Raw genomic sequence first — 23,780 nt, 5'->3', positions numbered from 1 at the left:
ACATCTGAAGAGCTTAATGCCTCTAAAAGCTCCCTCATAGACAGTTATTACATGAAATGGATATGAATACACTGAAGGCTGAGACATTGTTTTTCAATAGGTTTTCTCAGATGTGTGTTTGTGTGTGTGTGTGTGTGTGTGTGTGTGTGTTTTTACACTGATAGTGTAGGTGAGGTACATGTAGGGCATTGTGATGTAAAAAAAATCCCCAATGAAAACTGATTTTTTTCAGATTTAACACTATTTTACCATCACCGACATCATATAAAACTCAGAAGACTCGTGCAGGTTCACTGGTGGTTTTGGATAGTAAATAGAATGGCCATATATGTGCTGTAGACATTGTGATGTCTGGTTCCTATCACCATCAGTCGGTTTCATCCTGGAGCAACAAGTGTAATGTAACTAACAAGCTGACTACAAAAATGGACAAAAGTATGTCTGTACTTTTGTCATACGCTGTGAGAAACCATGTACACAAGTCTATGTGAGATAACTCAGGGTGGTCTGAGTATGTTTGTGCTTGGTGATGGTAACTACTGCAAACTACAGCAAGACACTAACATTCCCAAACATGAACATAACTTCAAACATGTTGAGCAAGTTTTAGGATATCCACTGACCACAGCTTTGGATTTAAGCCATCAGACAAATAAGCTTAGGGTCTCCGAGAAAACACTGTCAGGTCTCAGCTCTCGGACATCATGCGAAACAGCCTCAGACAAAATGGCATCAGGCTAAACTAAACAGCCTCAGGCAAAACGGCGTTGGACAGCAAAAGTTAACGACCTTCACGATTTTGTTTTTTTTTTACTAGATCAATTAAAGCTTTATGGATAAATTAAAGATCACAATATACTACAACCACAACTTCAACTGCACTTTGTGTTTATGATGTTCTTTTCATTGATAAAGATTAAGTCTCTGCTCCCACATCCACTTCAGTGTTAGGAACCGTCTCAGAATGAAAGGAAAGACCCAAAAAAAAGTGCAAATGCTTTGAGGAAATAAAAGGTAAAAAAAAATCGACAGTTATAGGTCTAAGAGAGGTTTGTGATGATTCAGGCATGCATTTTATAATAGGCTACAATAGCCTTATGGTGCCTATCTGACTACATGCTGGGTAAGAAGGAAACTGTGTGAATTAGATTTCTGCTGAACTATCGCTTTAAGGACATTTTGCCGAACTACATCAAACACAAAGCAGATCTGCGGACTGGAGACACTGGCACAGGTGGCCTTATCTTTACTATGGAAACAATGGGCAGAATCTTTGATGTGAAATTTCTAAAGAGAGCATGACTTACTATGCAAATGGATGGAAATATATTCACGTTCCTCATCAAAGACTGTTCATTTCAATATGTATAAAGTCTCAATTAGTTCCCGGCGTGGAACTTCAGACAGTGAAATCTTTAAATGTACACCATGTTTCCTCCTAGGCTAGGAAGGCATTACAGAACCATAGACTGCTTTAGAGAATACAGCCATTCACTGAACTGTAAAACAGAACTGTAACATGACCAAGCAAAACAGCAGCTGAGAATAGACAGTCATGTGTTGTGGTATTATAAGCTGCTGGAACGTTGAATATGGGAAATGAACTCCTCGTAATGTCTTTCACAGAATCAACTCAGTAACACTGTATTTAAAGGCTACACAGGGAATTCATAACCCGTTCATAATCACTGAATAAGGAATTTAAACAGCTACACTTAAATATATAAAGTAAATGTCTTTACATTGACATAAGGAGCCTTAAACTAAAGTGAAGGACATTTGTTCCATTTATAACCCTGTTATGAAGCATCATTCTCAATTAATGGAAGTACGTGTAATGGTCAGTCACTTTAGCGTAAGACCCTTTTTGTCAATGTCATTTACTTCATAAAACATCTTCTGCCATCTTGCAATTACTGGCATAGTCTGTTCACAAATACTCAAGTAATGATCTATACTGTACTGTGCAAAAGTCAGAGATCACCTTTCATTTATTACTTTTCAGTTTAAACTGCCATTAAGCACAAGTTTATTTTTCAGGTAATATTTCTGAGGAGATCAGATGTAAGATAATCAACTTGCATAAGAAAAGGGAAAAAAAAACAGCAGTTTCCAAAACCGTAGTGCAAAAATTGATTAAAAGATACAGAGAAAATGGGACTCCTGACAGCCATGTAGGACCTCCAAACCTATTTCTTTAAAAAACTGAAAGCGAGTCTCCCGAAAAGAACATAAGCTGTAATAAAGGCAAAATAAATACTAGATAAAATTTGATATTATATTTAGCTGTTGAGACCTCTGTGTACATTTCTGTTAAATATGTTTTCTCCTTTTTTCCCCAATGCTGAAGAATTAATAACTTGTGCTTAATGGTCGTTTCGACTGAAACATAAATAAGTACAGCAGAGTGGTCTTTGACATTTGCACAATACTGTAAATACGTTATTCAATGCTTATGTATGTAATATGAAGCCCCAATGTAGGTAGCTTTCAAATAAAGTGTTACCATCAACTCATTCACCTGTGCAAATGCAAAATTTCCATACCATGACAAATACATCTACAAAATGTGAGCACATGGGATGGAGATGGTTGGTTACAGTCGTGTACACATACACGCACAACACCATGGGGCTGATGATAAGAGCAGAACAAGTCACATGTATATCTTCGTATCTATATGGGTTGCAGTGGGCAGATATCGAGAGATGTGTTATTACCTCACTGATTGAGAGGGAACTGAATAACATCAGAACTCCCATCTTTAGACAAAGAGACATGCGCAAAAAGGTGGTAGAGTGCAGCAGAAATACAGGTCAGATGGGAAATAGAACAAAAAGGGAGAAAAAGAGAAGAGCAGAGTGAGAAATTAAGAAAAGTTAGTCCATACATCAAACATGTTTTCTCACAAAAAGCAATTATTTCGCAAACTGTGCGGGCAGCAGTACCTTGGCGAAGTTTATGGTGCGCTGAGGAGTGCGTGTGCCCAGTCGGGCTGTTCCCGACGTCTTGCCCTTGGTGTGCGCCAGATTACCTGCGCAAATAGAACAATAGGGTTACAGCACAGATCCGCTAAAAGACTTTAATTTCTACCGTCGACTAGAAAGAAAGCCACTGATGTTAGACACCTGCTGTTCACCAGATCAATGAATCAGATCAGATACTACTCCAGGAAGATCTACCGCTCATTTCCAGGTCACCCACGTCAAATATAAAAAAAGGTGAAATGTCTTTTAATGAGATTCATAAGAATTCCTCTGCATATTTACACACTTTGTGGTTCTTCAAGGTAAAGAAAATTGTTCTATATAGAACCATGAACACTTAAAAAAAAAAACCCTTTGCATGATTAAAGTGGAAAATGTGCTGTAGATGGTTCTATATAGGACCTTGTTGAAAAGACTTCTATATAGCACCAAAAAGTGTTCTTCTATTGTTACGAGGTCAAGCCTGTAACATTAGAAGAGTGCTTTTTGATAAAGTGAAGGACATTTGTTCCATTTATAACCCTGTTATGAAGCATCACTCCCAATTAATGGAAGTACGTGTAATGGTCAGTCACTTTAGTGTAAGACCCTTTTTGTCAATGTCATTTACTTCATAAAACATCTTCTGCCATCTTGCAATTACTGGCATAGTCTGTTCACAAATACTCAAGTAATGATTTACACTGTACTGTGCAAAAGTCAGAGATCACCTTTCATTTATTACTTTTCAGTTTAAACTGCCATTAAGCACAAGTTTATTTTTCAGGTAATATTTCTGAGGAGATCAGATGTAAGATAATCAACTTGCATAAGAAAAGGGAAAAAAACACAGCAGTTTCCAAAACCGTAGTGCAAAAATTGATTAAAAGATACAGAGAAAATGGGACTCCTGACAGCCATGTAGGACCTCCAAACCTATTTCTTTAAAAAACGGAAAGCGAGTCTCCCGAAAAGAACACAAGCTGTAATAAAGGCAAAATAAATACTAGATAAAATTTGATATTATATTTAGCTGTTGAGACCTCTGTGTACATTTCTGTTAAATATATTTTCTCCTTTTTTCCCCAATGCTGAAGAATTAATAACTTGTGCTTAATGGTCGTTTCGACTGAAACATAAATAAGTACAGCAGAGTGGTCTTTGACATTTGCACAATACTGTAAATACGTTATTCAATGCTTATGTATGTAATATGAAGCCCCAATGTAGGTAGCTTTTTGAGAGTGCTTTTTGATATGTAGAACCACAAAAAACACATTCTCCATCAATCTGAAGAACTCTTCACTTTGAGTTCTTTAAGTGTTCACGGTTCTATATCGAACCATTTTCTTTATGTTGAAGAACCATCATTTTTAGAGGTGGAGTCATTTAGAGTGATTGAAGTGAAATGCTTCATTCTAGAGTCTGAACTGTTCACAGTGCTGGTGATAGGAACCAGACATCTGAAGAGTTTAATGTCTCTAAAAGCTCCCACACTCAAAAGTATTATTACACAAAACGCACTGCCTGATGCCCGAGACATGGCTTTACGACAGTTTCACGAAAAGGTCTTGGCCTAAAACATTGCATTATGAGATATCAATGGTGGAGAGGAACCTGCAGGCTATTGTGAGGCAAAATGGCCCACAAAGAAAACTTAGTTTTCAAGGTTTATCACTATTTTGCCATCATCAACGTTACATATAAACACTCAGAAGACTCGCGTAGGTTCATCAGTGGTTTTGGATAGTAAATAGAATGTCTATACTTGTGTTGTATTCATTGTGACGTCTGGTTCCTATCAGCACCACTGAAACAGATATCTGAGTCCATAAGTTTCTCAACAATGCAGCATTTTACGTCAAACCACTCTGAATGACTTTAAAAAGCAGTGGAATTTCCCTTTAATAAGACGCAACAGAACTACTATCACCCTGAGAAATCACCACGGACACCAAGAGATAAACGGCGAATTTCAGTGAAATTCAGTGAGTTATGAGAGAGAGCGAGTTAAAGAGGTAGTTTCATGAACAATCAAATGAAATCAAAAACCCAAATATAATTGATCAGACAAGACATATTTAATGTCTGAGTTTTACTTTTTTAGTGTTGCATTGGATCTACAAGGCTAATGTAGTGTAATAAGTTTGTGAACCTGCATTCACTTGTCTGAAGCTGTGTTAGTCTCTAAGAGACTTGAGTATATGGATTTTCACATTGTTTAAAATACTGGTATATGAAATTGTATGAAATTTGATGGTATATACACTGGCGTAAAAAAATTAACAAAAGTACAGACAAAATTCAGTCTTCAAGGTTGCTTCTACTACCATTCACAGCTACACAATATACTTTTGTCCATTTCTACCAGATCAGGCCAACGACACAATCCTGTCCGGCCTGCAAAAGTATTTCAATTGTCTATTAATATTAGCTCGTCTCACAGTGCCCTGCACTACAGTCCCCAATATGCACTGCAACGCAATGTGCGCTCCAACTCTCCTACACCAACAACAATCTATGTGACAGCAGTTACACCTCAATTCTACACAATTCCACACAGTTCCACACCAATCATATCACCAAACACACTAACTGCAGTTCGGCCGATCTAAACACAATGTTAGCTCAGCAGCTCAGAAATTGAGCCCAAGTTTTAATGAACTTGCAGCAAAGAAAAGATGCCAGGTGTCTTTATTCAAGCACATAGGTAGGTTTAAAAGGCTGAGCACCTGCGGACATTTAAACTTTGAATATTTAAAGAATTCATGTAATGTTTCAAGGTTTACTACAAGTGCCTGCATTTTACTGTTGAAGTTTTTGCGTATTTTGAATAAACAATGGTCAGATTGGTTTATAGCAAAATGTTAATTAAAAATGAAATAAAACATAGGCGTTCTCTGGCCCACAGATTTGCTGAGATTTTTTAATATGGCCTTTTTAGTGGTTTGACACCCCTGCCTTAAAGTGTCAAAAACCACATAATCAAACACAATTTGAGATTACTTAACAACTCAGTGCTGTTTGGGGAAAGTGTGTGATGATTAAGGTATACAGTTAGCACAGTGCTAAATGGTGGGGTGTAAGCTGCCATCATTTGTTAGCTACATTAGCCTCATAGCTCCAATGCAAAACAAAAGAAGCAACTTCAGACACCAAACATGTCTCAGCTGATTTCCCGCCATTTCGGGTTACTGGGGAAAGTGAATTTATTGCAGAACTATCGCGTTAAACAGCTACAAGGCTTTATTACCGAGTGATTAAGTTACGGGGTTGATTTGACCCGTGCTTCGCCTGCGTGCTGTACTCACTCTGGAGGGGCCAGCTTTTAGCCACAAAAGGACGACCAGCGATTACTGGACGGTAAGCTGGAAAAAGTGAAATGCTTTTGCTGTTGTCTCATCTCTTAGCAAGACCAACAGAATACAATGTGTTTCCTGTGTCTTGGTCCTTGGTTAGCACCCCTGCACTGGACACTTTAGTGTTTACCCTGCTTAATTTGCTTAGTCTCAACATGAATTATAACACATTTCCCTTCTGTACAGTGACATAGTTTGTGAGTGAAACCTTGTATAGGGGAGCTATCTGAGTGTTTTTCTTTTAATGACAGGTGGGAATGGTGGGAGGGGGGAGGTGAAATATGATATTATGGGTTAACATTTTTTCCCCAACCACTGCTGCACGGTGATGTAATCAAAAATCAGAAGATGTTTTAGAGGTAGGTCATCACATTCCAGTGAAAGATTACAATAAAGGAAGGGTTTCTTTTAAATTTTAATATGCTTAATATGAGGAGGTACATGAACTAACAAGACAAAAAAGCTCAATTTTGACATCAGGCCGTCTACAATTCACCTCAACGGTGAACTAACAAGCCTGAGTGTCCTCAGTTGAAGTGGATGTGGTGGAGCAGGTGAAATACTAAACTATTCAGAGCAGTGGTAGTTCAGGACCTGGGCTGACAAACACTGGAATAAACAGCCATATTATACAACAATAATGTAATCAGTTTTGCTGAAAGCTACTATTTCTTAAACTCGAAACTTCTGCAGATGCATGCAGTGAGCAGTGTATATTGTATTTTTATTGAAGGTGCAATTTATGGGTGTAGCATAAACTGTGTTACACATGACAATATTGTGGTCAAACACTGAGACAAATACATTTTAATGTATATGACGATCAAAACTCAGTACTAATTATTGCAATGTTAGCTGCACAGTGTAATACACAATTCTATAAATAAATAAAATCACAAAGACTGACAGCCATGGCTGAAGAGCTTGAACTGTGCGTCACTGTGGTACCTGTTTTAGTGAGCGGATGGGTGACTAGTTTGCGGATCAGGTCATTCTCTGAGGACCTCAGCAGCAGGACGATGTCAGCAGGCAGAGCGTCTCTGTTCTTAGCCAGGAACCCAGCAGCATTGTAGATCACCTGATCAAAACAATCAAACACATTCAGGAAAATGAGTTACACTCTTGTTTTACGTAGTAACAGACACACTTAACCCTCTCGCACAATAATTTACAGTAAGGTCATGCCATGCCAACCAGAGCGTCTGGTCACATCATCAAAAATGTGATTTCCATTCAAAAATGAAAGTAAAATTTGAAAGTATATACAATTGACTATATAATAACTATAACTTATAGTTATACTATTATACAGTTCATTTTTTTGTAATGAATTTTGCCACACTAGGCTCTAAACTGCATCATAAATTTTAAGTTAAAATTTGTACACAATGACTGAAATGAGCTGAAATACTAACTGCTTGTAAATGCAACATGAATAATAAGCATAAAAATAACATTTCACTTGAAATCAACTAGTTTTATGTTAATAAATTCCCACAATAAGTAAATTTGTTGGAGTCTGGCAAAAAAGTACATTCGTCCTTAAAAGATCTTGTTGTAGCAATCTGTTAACATTAAAACCCATTGATTTAAAGCAAAAATGCTTCTTAGGCTGCCTTTACACAGTGAAACTTTAGTTGCTTGAAACCTACATGAAACTAAATTGCACTTGAGTTGTGTCCTGCACCCTAAATGAATCAGCCAATCAAAACATTAATAGGGCATCACATGATCACGTTGAAGGACGTGCTTTCAAACCACTGATTTAACTGGATCCATAAACAAGAAAATAAGCAGAAGATGATTTATTGCTTGGTTGAAAAGGACTTTTCATTTTGATTCCTGAGCATCCTGAGTCATGACAACAAACAAGTAAAGCAAACGTTTCTGTAAACAGCTCACTTAACTAGCCAGCTGACGCTAATAGCTGTTTAAATGGCTGCTTGTGCCACTGTTTATTCATCTTTAACCTGCTGTTCTCGTGATTTACATAGCTAAATTTTCTCCTCTCTTGATGCCCTATAATTTTACATACAGCTCAAATTAATCTGGGATCTCAAGTAAGAAAATTATTGTAGAGAAAATTTAAAAAATTATAGACAGGAATGCTGTCCCCAGCGAACTTGTCCTTCGAGGACAGGGCGAGCAATACATCAAGTAGCCTAGAACTATAATGACTACTTAAACATTAATTCTCAAAGGCATAATATACACACAGAAGATAAAAACACAAATACAGTCTCTTTTGAAAGGAATTAAAACACAAATACAGCCTCCTACGTATTGGAATGGTGAGGTCAATTCTTTTGTTTTTGCAGTACACTGAAGACATTTCCTAAATCAGGCAATATAATAGGGTAACTGAATATGTTGCATGCAACTTTGTTTTTGAGTTGCTTTGTGCAACCATTAAGTTGCAGGGAAAATATGTTGCAGGCAACTCACAACGTGCAACTAGTTGCATTAAGTCTTCACAGTGTAAAGCCAGCCTTTGTTCTGTTTTTGTACCCAGTTCATACTTCAGCTCAGTTCAGTCATTCTGTAAGCTGTTAAACTCAATATTTACGATTTCATTTAGAGCCTAAACTTTAAAAATTCATGACTAAAAACACACTCAGAGCACAGCTCTGAAATGCTGTATGGTTTCACATGACCGGTCCAGGTGAGCTGGCATGGGCTGACCCAGTAGGTCCCAGTAAGTCTTAAGATATAAGATAATAACTAATATGTCAGTGGTTCGATAGTTAAGCTTTTGCACTGCATTTTTTGTTATTTAATATTGATCATGCACTCCACTCACAAATACACCCCTGATCCTTTGTCTTCTACCACTCACACCCAACAAAGTAAAATCTTGGATACCTTCCCAGCGTAATGATGAATTCCAAAGCCCAGATCAACCCTCTTTGGTCTCCAGAAGTTTTTAGACTTCAAGTTGTCCTCAAATTTTTCTGAATCAACGACAAAGTTTATACATTTATTCATTCACTCATTCATGCATTCCTGCCTATTCATTCATTCTTTTATCAGTCAGTTCATTCACTGCAGCCAGAGAGCTCACGGAAAAACAGATAAATGGCAGTCCAGGCAAAACACACTCAATTATTCAGATGACACCGTAAGACGCCACTGTGAGTCTTTCTCCTCAGGAGAAAATGGCTGAAGATGCAGCGTGACCGTAAATGTTTGATGAAAGATTGTCTTTCCTTGCTATGTCACTGTATATACATATGAGCTCTTGAGGGTGCAAGCATGTGTGTGTGTGTCAGACACCGGAATACCTCATCATACGACACCCAAAGGTCATATGACAAGCTTACAGTGTGCTAGTGAGGTATTTAGGTCATTCTCGAAAGACCTATGCACTGTATAGTGTGGTGCTTTCACTACCTTAAAGGGCCCATATGATATATTTTCCTTCTATTTTATTCTTATTAGGTTTACATGATTTATGTACCACGAAACAGTCATAATTCACTTTTTTCCAACTTCTCTTTATCCCTTAGAATTAAACAGACTGTTTTGTTACTGTGCCTTTAAGACTGATGTATGTAAATGAGGTTTCTTCTAACTGGCTAGCTAACTTGAGCTTCATTCAAAAAGAGGTCTGACTTGAAACACTCCTTATAACTTCAGTGTGAATAGGCAGGGCTAAACTGCTGTAGGCGGAATAGCCGGATATGTGTACATGCATTGGTTTTTGTGACATCACAAAAATTAGTGAATTCATAACGGGCTGAGTTGTCATTAGTTTCCATGTTTCCATATATGGACTGTATGGACTATCAAAGTGAATGGTATATTGTGAAACTTTAACAGTATTAAAATACAACAATACAATCTATCTATAATCTTTTAGTTAGTTAGGTGGGTAGGTAGGTAGTTATTAGTTAGTTAGATAGTTAGTTAGGTATGTAGTTAGTTGGTTGGTTAGTTAGTTAGTTAGGTATGTAGTTAATTAGTTAGTTAGTTAGTTAGTTAGTTAGTTAGTAGGTTATTATAATTAGTTATAATAGTTATTAGTAGGTAGGTAGTTAGTTAGTTAGTCAGTCAGTTAGTTAGGTAGGTAGGTTGGTAGGTAGATCACTTTATGAATCCCAGACTGACAGTCGTCTATTACAGCAGCACAAAGTGCAGTAAAGAGCAAAACAAGAGCAAAAGTATTATTGTATGTTATTATGTAGATGCATAAACAGAAGAAGCAAAGATATATCATAAAATATAATTATTATGTAAAGAAAAAAAGTTGTAATATGGGCCTTTTAACATGTTATTTAAATAATGATTATTCCAATGATGCAGCCTGTCATTCATGCAATAGAGAACGTTTCCTTTTGCCGTTTTACAGCAGTGCCCAAAAAGTCTAGGGGTTGGTGGTTAACCCAATAAAACTGAACATGCTGCAGGTGATCAATTCAGAGTCTTTGGTTTTGTCTCTGTCCCCAGAGTAGCTGGTGATAGTAAACTGGATCAGTATGCAGAATTGGAGCTTTCTGTGTGCTACTGTGTATCTATCACAGCATAAAAGAAGCTCCATGCTGCCTTTATTGCTGAATGCAATTCTGATCTGTAGGCGATAATATTTTATTAGTTTCATCAGAATAATGACAAAACATAACTCATGTGTGACTAGTGTTCCTATTATTGCATGTTCTTGTTGTAAAAAATCTGCCTATTTCTGTGTTAAATTACATTTATCACATTATTAATGCATCAGCCTTAAAGGGTTAAATTAGTGTTATCTTATTCCTACATTTTTTATCATTTTGCTACATCAGAATCAGGAAAAACTCTAGCAGGTTCCCAAAAGCACTGTGAATCTGAACGGGTAGAGTATTGATCTAAAGGTAGTGATTCAGCTGCATCAATTTGGGAATGTTTTAAATTAATAATAATTAATTTTATATTCATACTACGCAAAAGTACTCATTTTTCTGCTAATTGAGGCCATTTTCAAAATGTAAACATTCCCATAAAAAGTTTGATGTATTGTTTTTATTGTCCACATACCACTACTATGTAAACAGCTCCTCTATGTATTCAGAGTATTTTCAAAAATAATTCTGAATTGTAGCCAAATAATCAGATCAAATCAATTCTGAGAAATTCAAGACATGCATGAATCCTATAGAACTGTAACTGAATCATTATTCAGTTCAGAGATTTACACCCCTATAGATGTGCGTGTTTGTGTGCCTAACTTGCCGACGAGCGTCTGGTCAGTGGCCTGAGGGAACCTGCTCTCTTCGTCCAGCAGTGCCAGCATGCCCATAGGCTTCTGCAGGAAAACGTCCAGCAGGGGCCGGTTGTCCTCATACTCAATCACCCGCGCGTCCACATCCTCATTCAGGTACTCGTCCTATAGAGGAGGGACACATACCAAGAAAACACCAGTTAGCCTTAATACTCACCATCCAGGTTATTATATATGTTTTTTCGCCACTTGAATAAAAAAAGTTCATATAGTACAACATAATAGTGAGAAAGGTTCTCATAATTATATCTTACTATCTCATAGTATCTCACAATTATGACTTACTATCTCACAGTATGTCATAATTGACTTAGCATATCATAATATTGACTTAGACTCATAATAATGAGTCTCATATATGAGTTACGATATAATAATAATGAAAAACCATTTCACAAAAATGAGATGCAATCATTATTATGAGATGCTAAGTTAAAATTATGAGATACTATGTCGTAATTATAAGAGTGTATGAACATAATTACATAGTAAATCATTAATTTTAGATTCTTTTAGATTTTTTTTTGTCATAATTATAAGACAATCGTCCATAATTATGAGACAGGATCTCATATTATCAGAAAGAAAATCATAATTATGAGATGTTCTCATTATAATGAGATAGCAAGTCATAATTATTATAATTATTAGAGATACTAAGTTGTAATTATGAGATGAGATCTCATTATTATGAAACAAAAAATCATAATTATGAGATACTAAGTTGCAATTATGAGATGAGATTTCATTATTATGAGACAAAAAATCATAATTATGAGATACTAAGTTGCAATTATGAGATGAGATTTCATTATTATGAGACAAAAAATCATAATTATGAGATACTAAGTTGCAATTATGAGATGAGATTTCATTATTATGAGACAAAAATCATAATTATGAGATACTAACTCACCATTATGAGGGATGTTCTCATTACAGAGATAGCAAGTCGTAATTATGAGATACTTAGTCAAATTATGAGAAGCATTCTACATATAATGAGATCATTATTATTAGACAGCAAGTAATGATGAGATACTTAATGTGTCGTAATTATGTGATATTATGTAATTATGAGATGAGATCTTATTATTATGAGATAGCAAGTCATAATTATGGTAAACTTTCTCACTGTTATTACTGACTAAATGGCTATATATAATCTCAGTGGTGGAAACAGGCTTTCATATATATGTGATGGTGTGAGTGCTAAAACAGTGGGCCCTTACTTTGATCAGCTGACATTCAAGAAAAAAATGGAGTAAACAAGTAAAGCACATAATCAGAAGCAAACTGTCGGTGTCCTGATGGTTTTGTTCTAAGTGAGCAAGCAGATTCCTCAGTAAAGACACTGTGTGTGTGTGTGTGTGTGTGTGTGTGTGTGTGTGTGTGTGTGTGTGTGTGTTTCTGAGCTGCACGGTGACTCAGCCCAGTCCTCGTTCTCAACTGACTGCCTGCATACAAAGGCTAAAACCCCAGGAGCAAACATTTGCCCTTTCCAACCTCCAGGTAACCATGTTCAACACACATGTGCACACACACACACACACACACACACACACACAGCTACAGGACACACAGTTACATGCATACTCACACAAACACACACAAACATGTCCAAGAAATCTCATTTCTGGAGTAGAACAGAACATTTAGCCTTGGGTAAAGTCATCCAGCAGCCATGGAGCAACCCTTTCATTTATTTATTTATTTATTTATTTATTGTTGGACAGCAGCACCGCTGCTGAAATATGACCCTTGGGGCTTGCAAAAACAAATGTATTTGAGAACAGAACAGGGACAGAAAAACAGAGGGGAAATCATGTCCTTGTGTGTGTGCCAACTCAAAACTCAAAGAAGCCCCAGAGAGTAAAAAACACACATTCACACATAGAAGTAATGATGAGTAAGAAGTATTCTGGAATAAATTTCATTACCTGAATATGTAATATTAGGCTGTCATACAATAAAGATCATATATATATATATATGAGTTTCGATTCGATTTCCTCAGAATTGATTTGATCTGATTATTTGGCTACAATTAAGATATATGACGATCATATATATATATATATATATATATATATATATATATATATATATATATATATATATATATATATATATATATGAAATGACCGCAATATACAGTGATGGGTGACTGAACATTCTCCCCATTCAGCTTGGCAACAGTACCACACTCTAAAGGAACTGCATTTCTTGCAGAATATATGTTTATGTTGATTATTATTAATAATAATTTTTTTCTGAAAAGTTGTGTATTTTATCATATTTTACGTTGGCCGCTGCTTTATAAAAGCAATAAGCCACTCGAGGCTGTGCGTTACTAGGATTTTATCTATAGCAGGCCATCAAAATAAAGTGGTACCAAATATACAAATGAACTAAACAGTCTAGTTAATAACACTGCAGAGTGGCACAGTGGATTGTATGTGGGTGTTTCTCCTCTAACTGACCCTTATTTAGCCTGATTTATGCCAGGTCCAACAAGGGTTAGACTAAAGCACCTCTAAACATCTGTCTCCCCAAGGCTTCACTCACTCACTCCTTAAACGAATACACTCTCCCTTTCCCTCCTCCCTCTCCACATGTCAGGGTAACTGATGATGCACTATCATCATTTAGATGGAAATAAGTTAATTCCAAGGAGAAAAGTGGGAAAAAAGTTGTACAAACGCTCCCATGAGCCACAAAAAACCTCATGCACTATTCATAATCGGAGGAGACGGCTATATCTGCAGCGGGGGGATGAATGGAGTACCTGCTCCCAGGCGAATATGTGCTGATTGAAGTAGAACTGAATCTGCTCGTTGGCGATGTTAATGCAGAGCTGCTCAAAAGAGTTGCGCTTGAAGTTCTCGAAGCCAAAGATGTCCAGGATGCCGATGTTCAGATCCTTGTCTTCCTCTCTGGATTAAAGGAAGAATGAGGCAGGAGTGATTCAGCAGGGATAAAAGAATATGGCAGAAGGTTAATAAGAAGGTTTATGACAGATCATTATCGTAGTTGCCAGGCATACACTGGTGCCATTAATCAGGCATTATGAGGGCCTATTAGAGGCATTAGAGGAAAGGAGACGGTTTGGAATGCAGGTCTGATGGCTTCTTTAAACGGAAACTACTCACCTTCACCTTATTTCCTCATCATCTCCCCAACAAAAATAATAATCATTTGCCCATTTAATGCTTTACTGCACTTCTCTCATCATTTTTCCATTTTCCCTTCTCTCTTTCACCCCTCTCTCTTTCTGTATCGGTTGGTATGCATTTCTGGGGCTTTGTCTGACTCTGTGCTATGCCCTATTCCAGGGCTGCCCACATTTTACATGTTCAGGTTCAAAGTACAATATCTGTGGTGGGCAAAGTCCAAAAAGACAAAACACATAGAAGCCAACTCTTTAGCATTAACTGTATTCTTTAGATGTATTCTCCAATGATTGCTGTTGTTGGAAGAAAACCTCGTATCTCCAAAATGGTAACTTTACAGGAGAAGGAGAAAAACCTATTTTACTTTTAATGTAAGTCAATGGAACCAGACGTTTGTCCAAATCATTTTGGGTAATTTCTTTTAGTCCATTCATCATGAAATTTACACACAACGTAAAGGACAACAGGCATTTTCAAATGATGTCAAAAAGTGAAATATGTCAAAAATGGAGATACAAGGTTTTCTTCCGACAACAGTGAAAAAGTAGAGTATCGAGTATACTCTCACAGTCCATCAATGCGATGCAATACGCAATGTACCAAAGCCGTCCTTAGCAGACATGGAATACCTATAATGCGCTGTGTCATTTGGTTTGAAGAAGCACGTGCAAATTTCAAGGAGTTGATGCCAATGTGCCAATATTCAGCTCTCTTCTCTGAAAAACTGCACTCCAAAATTAATATTTACAGCCATAGCATTTAAAAAAGAATTAAGGCCACTATTTTATACATTTTTAAATAAGTTGTGTTGGTTAATGTGATCAGCTATTCTAGCTGCAGTCTGAGTCTGAGGTATGTGACAGTGTGCAAGGCATGTTGCATCTTTAGATGAGAAGTGCCTTATGGCTTATGGATCTGGCTTGTGATTGACATGTTTAGCAGGCTGAAGATACTCCACAAGGGGCGCTATCAGCACTTAAACAGCTTCTGGTGCTTCCAATCAGTGACACTGTGTGCATCTCATTTGGAATATTGTTAAATTAGCAGTTATAGTAGACTGATGGGATGAGGTTTGCATGTTTATGACACAAAATGTGACTACTGCTGCAGTGTGATAATCAAACTTATATAACGTTAACATACAAAATCATTTTTAAACACAATTTATGTTCCCTATAATTGTGTTCTATATAGCGCTCTTGATTGTGTCAGGTAGGGAATAGAACTTAAGGACCATTTCTGTTCTCTCTTTGTATATACATACATACACCCATCAGGCATAACATTATGACCACCTCTTTGTTTCTATGCTCATTGTCCTGTCGGCAGCATCCTGTGACCACTGATGAAGGACTAGAGGATGACCAACACAAACTGTGCAGCAGCAGATGAGCTATCGTCTCTGACTTTATATCTAGAAGGTGTACTGACAAGTCAGGAGTGTCTAATAGAGTGGACAATGAGTGGACATAGTGTTTAAAAACTCCAGCAGCACTGCTGTTTCTGATCTACTCAGACCAGCACAACACACACTAACACACCACCACCACGTCAGTGTTACTGCAGTGCTGAGAATGATCCACCACTCAAATAGTACCTGCTCTGTGAGGGTCCAAGGGGGTCCTGACCACTGAAGAACAGGGTAAAAGGGGGCTAACAAAGTATGCAGAGAAACAGATGGACTACAGTCTGTAACTGTAGAACTACAAAGTGCACCTATATAGTAAGTGGAGCTGATAAGATGGACAATGAATGTAGAGACAAGGAGGTGGTCATAATGATATGCCTGACCGGTCTGTATGGGTGTCTCTCTCACCCAGACTGGTTGTCAGGTCTCAGCAAAGAGTTGATGCGGTTTACTATCCAGCTGAAGAGGCGTCCATACAGAGCTTTTCCCATGGCGTCCCGCACCTCCGTGGCTTTCTCCACTGTGTTTGATCGGACAATGGTCTCACCCCTGGTCACCACACAGTGAGAGGTCAGCGCCTCCTGCAGCTCATCCGGACGGATGCACAGCAACGAGGCGGCTATGGAGAAACACATGCAAAGACTTGTATTTAAGAATACATTCAAAGACACATATTTCTGTAATATTCAATATCAGTATGCAGCTATAAATGCAGCTATAATGCCATTTCAATAGACTTTTATAAGGGTTACCCTTGAAAAACTCTTAATTGTGGTGCATTTTCACCTGTGGTCTGTTATGGTGCTTTTATTTTTGATTTAGCCAGTACTGCTTTCATATTTCCAATGTTTACATCTATTCCTGTGTAATAAACCTGTAGTTAGGCCCTTTAAACTCTAAGGCACAATAGGTGAGCCCACACTTCAATTCCTCACTCGTACACATTAGTTTGACGACAGCTACCAAATAATTTACAGTATTTATTGAATAATCAGTAATAGAATAATGATCCTTCAGTTTAAGGGGTTAAAACTGTGAACCTTTGAACTTATGGCATGTATACCCCTATAAAGCAATTGATTTTGATCAGTTGATCAATTTGATCTTAAAGGAATTGCATTTAATTGTCTTCTATTCTGCCTGAGAATGTTATATGGTAGTTTTTGTCATATAATACCACAATACAGCAAAGAATTCAAGGAAACATTTCTTTCCACCAATGGTTACAAGCATTAAACTGTTTACACCGATCAGGCATAACATTATGACCACCTCATAGTTTCTTTGCTGGTACGAGTGGATCAGACACAGCAGTGCTGCTGGAGTTTTTAAACACTGTGTCCACTCACTGTCCACTCTATTAGACACTCCCACCTTGTCAGTCCACCTTGTAAATGTAAAGTCAGAGACGATAGCTCATCTGCTCCTGCACAGTTTGTGTTGGTCCTTCATCAGTGGTCACAGGACGCTGCCCACAAGATGCTGTTGGCTGGATATTTTTGGTTGGTGGACTATTCTCAGTCCAGCAGTGACACTGAGGTGTTTAAAAACTCCTGCAGCACTGCTGTGTCTGATCCACTCAGACCAGCACAACACACACTAACACACCACCACCACGTCAGTGTTACTGCAGTGCTGAGAATGATCCACCACCCAAATAGTACCTGCTCTGTGAGGGTCCATGGGGGTCCTGACCACTGAAGAACAGGGTAAAAGGGGGCTAACAAAGTATGCAGAGAAACAGATGGACTACAGTCTGTAACTGTAGAACTACAAAGTGCTCCTATATAGTAAGTGGAGCTGATAAAATGGACAATGAGCGTAGAAACAAAGAGGTGGTCAAAATGTTATGCCTGACCGGTGTATATGCTGCCATTGGTTGCTGGTTCTTGTATTCAGAAATCAGCAAATTAATCGACAGATAGGAACATCATCCCAACTTCAGAGCTGGACAGCCCACACTGTGTGGGAGACCTTACGCAACAATGAGACTTACCAGATCAGGTCAGATCAGGTGCTCATGCATTATGTGCAGAGGTATCTAAAGGTCAGCTCTGAAAGGATTGCTGAGGTGACTAAGTGACAGTGGACTAACTGACCACTTTACAAAACTAGCAAGCTAAGAGGGGCTAATCTACCTCTCATAGCACTGGCATGCTAACTCAAGCTAACTCACCACTCTCCAACACAGCCATGTTAATGATGTTGCTCTTGTCAGTTTGATGCTCAGAAGCCACTGAGGTGAACTCGATGTCGCCAGCGTTTAGGATCGCAGCAAGAATGCTGTACACACTCCCCAGTTCCTGTGAAGATGAAGATAAAAGGTAAAAAAAAACAACAACTTGTATTTGTGGACACAGGCAGAACGATAAGGCAAAAGATAAATATTACTAAGCAACTTATGCTTGTGATTTATTACACAGGTGCTCAATAATTATGCATTTGTAAAAGAATATGATACAATATGCATTTGAGACTCCCAGCTGAACAGATTTTTCTGCCCAGAACATCTCTGCAAATGTTCTACAGCAGCCAGTCACCAGTGGGCAATTTCTATGGCTGTCTTTTCCATTAGGTGAAGGCCCCACTGCACGCCATGTTCCATTACATCACGCCAGGCAGACTACTGCCACTCACGAGCCCACGCTGAGCCCGCTCCCATTCCGCCCGAGCGACGGCAAAACCGAACTGACGTTTCAGAGACGTTACACGTACTACTGCAGTTCACAGTTCACATTTTCCTCTGTCTTTGCTAGTTTAGATGGATGCTTGTCTAATTATGTTTTGTCTGGAGGTTCAGTTTTACCAGCCTGGAAGACAAGACTGTCCTACTTGAAATGAAATCTTGCATTAGCAAAATGCACCCTTATCAACTGGAAAGGCATTTTCTGCCTTATATAGACACTGGCTGAATGAACTGACTTCATACTGCGCACCTTAAGGCCCAACCCCCGTTCTTATTTTTACCCCTACCCCTTGTTTTCAAGTGTCACCCTCCCCCTTGGAACTGAGTTACAAAGGGTAGTGGTTGAAATCTTCCCCCTACAAAAGGTGACAAACCTCAAATAAAAAAGAGCATTACTTCATTAACAGGCTGCTTAGTGGTAGGCAACCCTGCCAGAACGTGACTGCAACATTTAAGGTGGAACATGACATTTAGCTAGCAGAGAAAATTCTCACATTTGTGGGTTTTTTTGGTCTCTTGTGCAGCCATCATGCCAGTTTTACTGTTTGAAGTGTGTCTCTGAAAAACCTCCATTTGGAGGGCCATGTAGCCCTAACACTTCGCCCTACCCCTCTTTCTCAACAGAAATCGGGACACCCTACCCCTAGACTTGAACATGCAAAATGGTGGGTAGGGCTAAGTGTTGGGGCGAGGGGTGAAATGGGATTGAGCCTAAGCCTCTTATACTTAGAGTGCACTGAGACACCATTCTGGGAATAAAAATCAGGATAGAACAGCTTAGATTTTGAAATCTAGGGTTCTTTTATGGTTGTTTCACACTGTTTTCCTAAGCATGTGCATGAAACAAAGTAGAAGTTCTTGTGTTAAAACTAATCCAGCCCATTCAACAGTGGAACGTCATAGTGCTGCAGGCCCGGACCACCCAGTCTCCACGGTAGCAAATTCTGCAGCAATCCATCAGTGCACTTCCCATTTGTAAGTACAGTGATAGCGATAAAATCAATAATGAAAGTGATTGTTTGGTTTCTAGCTTCATTAAACCTTGGTGGGATCATTTGAATCTCTATTTGAATATGTGAAGTGTGAAGTACAGCACTGCGCAAAAGTCAGAGACCACTAATTTATTTTCCAGTCAAAACAGCCATCATGTACTGTGTATGTGTGTATAAGATATTGTAGGAGATATTTCTGAGAAGATTATATATAAAATAATCCACTTGAATAAGGAAGAGGAAAGTCAAAGGGAAATAAGTAAAAGAGCAGCAGTTTCCAAAACTGGAGTTCAAAAAATTATTAAAGGAAACAGAAAATGGGACAAAAACTGGTGGACCACCAAAACTGCCCCCATCAGATAAACAGCACTTAAAGCTTTGATCTCTGAGAGAGAGGAGAGAATCAAGCTGCTTCAGATCTGAAAACATCCACAGGTGTTTCTGTCCATCCTTCCACTGTGAGAAGACGACTCAGCGCTGTGGGTCTGAAAGGATGTGTAGCTGTCGAGAAGAACCTCACTAAGAAAAGGAGACGGACACATCAAACAAAGAAGCTGAACAATGGACTGACCACCCCAGAGTCCAGACCTCAACACCACTGAATGAGTTTGAATTATTTGGATTGTGAGAAGCAGAAAATGCTAAACCTTCTAAGACTAAACTTTGGGGGTGTGGAAAAACATCCCTGCAGATTTCTTTGAAAAACTGAAAGTGAGTCTCCTGAAAAGAATGGAAGCTGTAATAAAGGCAAAGAGTGGACACACGACATTCCCGTGCAAAAAATGGACCAAGCCTAAAATGGTAAAACTTTAAGCATTTGATCGTCTTAACAACAAATCATTAAACAAATAGATAAAGTAACTTATATATATATTTTTACGAGTCAGTACTGTTCCACTCAGCATTGACGGCTTCACATAGTTGAAAAACACTGCCGAGCTGCTTCGCGTTTAATGCGAGACCAAATATTCTCTATAGTGATTAAATCTGGAGTCTAACCAGGCCAAAACCATCAGTAAAAACCATTATATTTTGGGCTTCGCCCCCCTTTTTGGCATGGGAGTGTACATACTAAAATATTTTGATACTATATTTATTTGTTGAGGTTTCTGTGGGATTTTCTGTTGAGTATGTTTCCTACTTTTTCCCTGAGAGTGAAAAAAGAATAACTTGAACTTAATGGCCATTTTGACTGGAAATAAAATAAATAAAGGGCTGTCTCTGACTTTCACACAGTACTATATTCCTATTAGCATGTTTGCTTGTTCAAAATGGCAGTTTGTGACACAAACAGTGTAAAATCTATTGAGAAATTGTGTTTGTGATGGAGAAGAGTAGACTGAAATGCAGAAATAGCTTTTTTGGCTCAGGTTTAAAGGGAAAACACTTACATTCAACATGAGATGCCTTCCATATAAGACACTCATATAAGACATGGATATTTTGAGAATTCCTCTGTGCAGCTGCTTATGCTAATGCTTACATTAACTGCACAGCTCCTCACATCAGAGCACAGGGTCATTAGACTACACACAGACAGGCTACTGTCCATGTTCTGACCACTCAGCATGAATGCACCAGCAGGGTCTCTCCTCAGTCACTGCACACTCATTTATACACCCAAACCATTCCACTTAATAGCATCATTTAATAGAACATTTTGTTCCTTTCTCAAATGACAAAAAACGAAAAAAAAGCAAGACGTGTCGACACAGACGGTAAACGCTGCAGAACACACAGATGAACTGTAGGCTAACTACCTAAATTAAAATCGTGTTATAATGATGTCGTATCATTTGCACTAAGATCAAACCTGTTTATGAATGTAAGCGCTTAGTGGATGTGTGGAGCTCAGTTTTATTGGCTTTGATAAACATTCAGTGTTAATGTAGTAGACCAGTTTAAATAATTAGACTGACAATGAATGGAAGCTAATGGACAGCAGCTAATACAGTCTCATTTACCTACAGGTACCAACAAGTCTTCAATTCATTTTTGCAATGCTAGCATGTTCGGGTGAAGCATTTCTTTATAGCAATGCAGAGCCAAGTCTGAGTCGAGTCTCAAGTGTCTGAGGTGTGAATCCAAGTCTCGAGCCTCTGAGGTGAGAGTCCGAGTTCAGTCTCCAGACTCTGAGGCGCGAGTCTGAGTCTAGTCTCAAGTCTCAGAGCTGCAAGTCTGAGCCTATTCTGGAGTCTCAGAGCTGGGAGTCCGAGTCGAATCTCAAGTCTCTGGGGTGTGAGTCCAAGTCCAGTCTCGAGTCTCTGGGGTGTGAGTCTCAGTCCAGTCTCAAGTCTCAGAGCTAGGAGTCCGAGTCTAGTCTCAAGTCTCTGGGGGGCGAGTCTGAGTCCAGTCTCAAGTCTCTGGGGTGTGAGTCCAAGTCCCAAGTCTCAAAGCTAAGAGTCCAAGTCCAGTCTGAAGTCTCAGAGCTGTGAGTCCAAATCCAGTCTCGAGTCTCTGGGATGCGAGTCTGAGTCCAGTCTCAGGTCTCAGAGCTGGGAGTCCAAGTCCAATCTCGAGCCTCTGGGGTGCAAGCCTGAGTCCAGTCTCACGACTTAGAGCTGCGAGTCTGAGTCCAGTCTCAGGTCTCAGAGCTGGGAGTCCGAGTCCAGTCTGGGGTGGGAGTCCAAGTCCAATCTCAAGTCTCTGGGGTGCAAGCTTGAGTCCAGTCTCACGACTTAGAGCTGCGAGTCTGAGTCCAGTCTGAAGTCTCAGAGCTGGGAGTCCGAGTCCAGTCTGGGGTGGGAGTCCAAGTCCAATCTTGAGTCCTGGGGTGCAAGCCTGAGTCCAGTCTCACGACTTAGAGCTGCGAGTCTGAGTCCAGTCTCAGGTCTCAGAGCTGGGAGTCTGACTGGGGTGCAAGCCGGTCCAGTCTCACGCTAGGCTGGGTCGAGCCTCTCAGTCTCAGGCGGGAGTCCGAGTCCAGTCTTTTGAGTTCCTTTTCTTCCTTTACACACCACATTTACTACATCCAGCTCTTAGTTCTGTCCATCAGACCGGTTTTTCTATAATGAAAGGCTCTTTATTTGAAGCTGTATTGAACCTCATGCTGATACAGAAATCACTGCTCATTGCCACAGCAAAACTGACAGGCAAAGATTAGCATAAAGTAAGTATTTGTTTATCTACATAAGCAAAAGATTATTATTATTACTGCAATTACTGCTGCACAGTACCTCAAGAGTGAAGCCAATCACTTTAAAACACTGTTCCACTGCCTCAAACTGCTCCTTGTAGAAGGCACTGCCCACAATGTCAGGCACGAGTTTGATGTGTTCATTCTGCAAGTACCTGAAATTGCAGAAAACAATAGAAACCTCAGCAAGAGAATGAAATGGGAGTGTGTTTGTAGAAGAGGTGGGATATAAATAAACCCCTGAGACTACAGCGCTCAGTGGGAACCTACTTTGGAGTTTTACTGTCAGATAGCTTGTAGTGGGCGAGCTTCTTTCTCTCCGCCAGACCGGCGTAGATGTAGTAGAAAATATGAAAATTACGCTCTCCGCTGTCAGGGAACAAACAAAACAAGGTACAAAACAGTGTTACTCATAAGATCATTGCTAGTTAAATATAACATCAGTAGATCTGTGTATTATATACACAGTAGTGGGAAAGTTTTGGGCACTTGAGAATTTGATTTAAAAGGCTGCTTATCTGGTCAGTAAACATTTATTTGCTCAGAAAAACACGAATAATAGAATAAATACATATAATATTCACACAATAAGTAGTGATTTTATGTAAGTCAATGTGTTCATTTAACCATTTCCAAACTTCACCTCATGGCAGCCCAGAAATGATTGTAGTTATTATCCAATACCTGGTTTAGATCGATCAGTCCTTCATTAAATTCAAGCAATCAGGAGTGCTGTTGATAGAATTCATATATATAGGTACTATTTGGGTGGTGGATCATTCTCAGCACTGCAGTAACACTGACGT

At 38.8% G+C, this 23,780-nt stretch overlaps 1 protein-coding gene across 1 annotated transcript in view; it reads right to left on the bottom strand.

The window, feature by feature from the left end:
• myo3a (myosin IIIA) overlaps nucleotides 1-23,780 on the bottom strand; it is a 181,939-nt gene that overhangs the window by 23,612 nt on the left and 134,547 nt on the right. Inside the window, exons 17-26 of the mRNA XM_036581866.1 lie at nucleotides 23,245-23,343; nucleotides 23,015-23,129; nucleotides 18,337-18,463; nucleotides 16,569-16,779; nucleotides 14,368-14,515; nucleotides 11,531-11,684; nucleotides 9,188-9,276; nucleotides 7,274-7,403; nucleotides 2,949-3,034; nucleotides 2,721-2,762 (exon numbers count right to left, since the gene is read on the bottom strand). Of these exons, the coding sequence (XP_036437759.1) occupies nucleotides 2,721-2,762; nucleotides 2,949-3,034; nucleotides 7,274-7,403; nucleotides 9,188-9,276; nucleotides 11,531-11,684; nucleotides 14,368-14,515; nucleotides 16,569-16,779; nucleotides 18,337-18,463; nucleotides 23,015-23,129; nucleotides 23,245-23,343 (1,201 nt within the window). The remainder of the gene's footprint in view (nucleotides 1-2,720; nucleotides 2,763-2,948; nucleotides 3,035-7,273; nucleotides 7,404-9,187; nucleotides 9,277-11,530; nucleotides 11,685-14,367; nucleotides 14,516-16,568; nucleotides 16,780-18,336; nucleotides 18,464-23,014; nucleotides 23,130-23,244; nucleotides 23,344-23,780) is intronic.

The sequence above is a fragment of the Colossoma macropomum genome, unplaced genomic scaffold, assembly GCF_904425465.1.
Source record: "Colossoma macropomum unplaced genomic scaffold, Colossoma_macropomum, whole genome shotgun sequence".
In the NCBI taxonomy this organism is placed as follows: Eukaryota; Metazoa; Chordata; class Actinopteri; order Characiformes; family Serrasalmidae; genus Colossoma; species Colossoma macropomum.
Note: the sequence above shows the minus strand (reverse complement) of the source record. Positions and strands in the feature narration are given on the sequence as shown.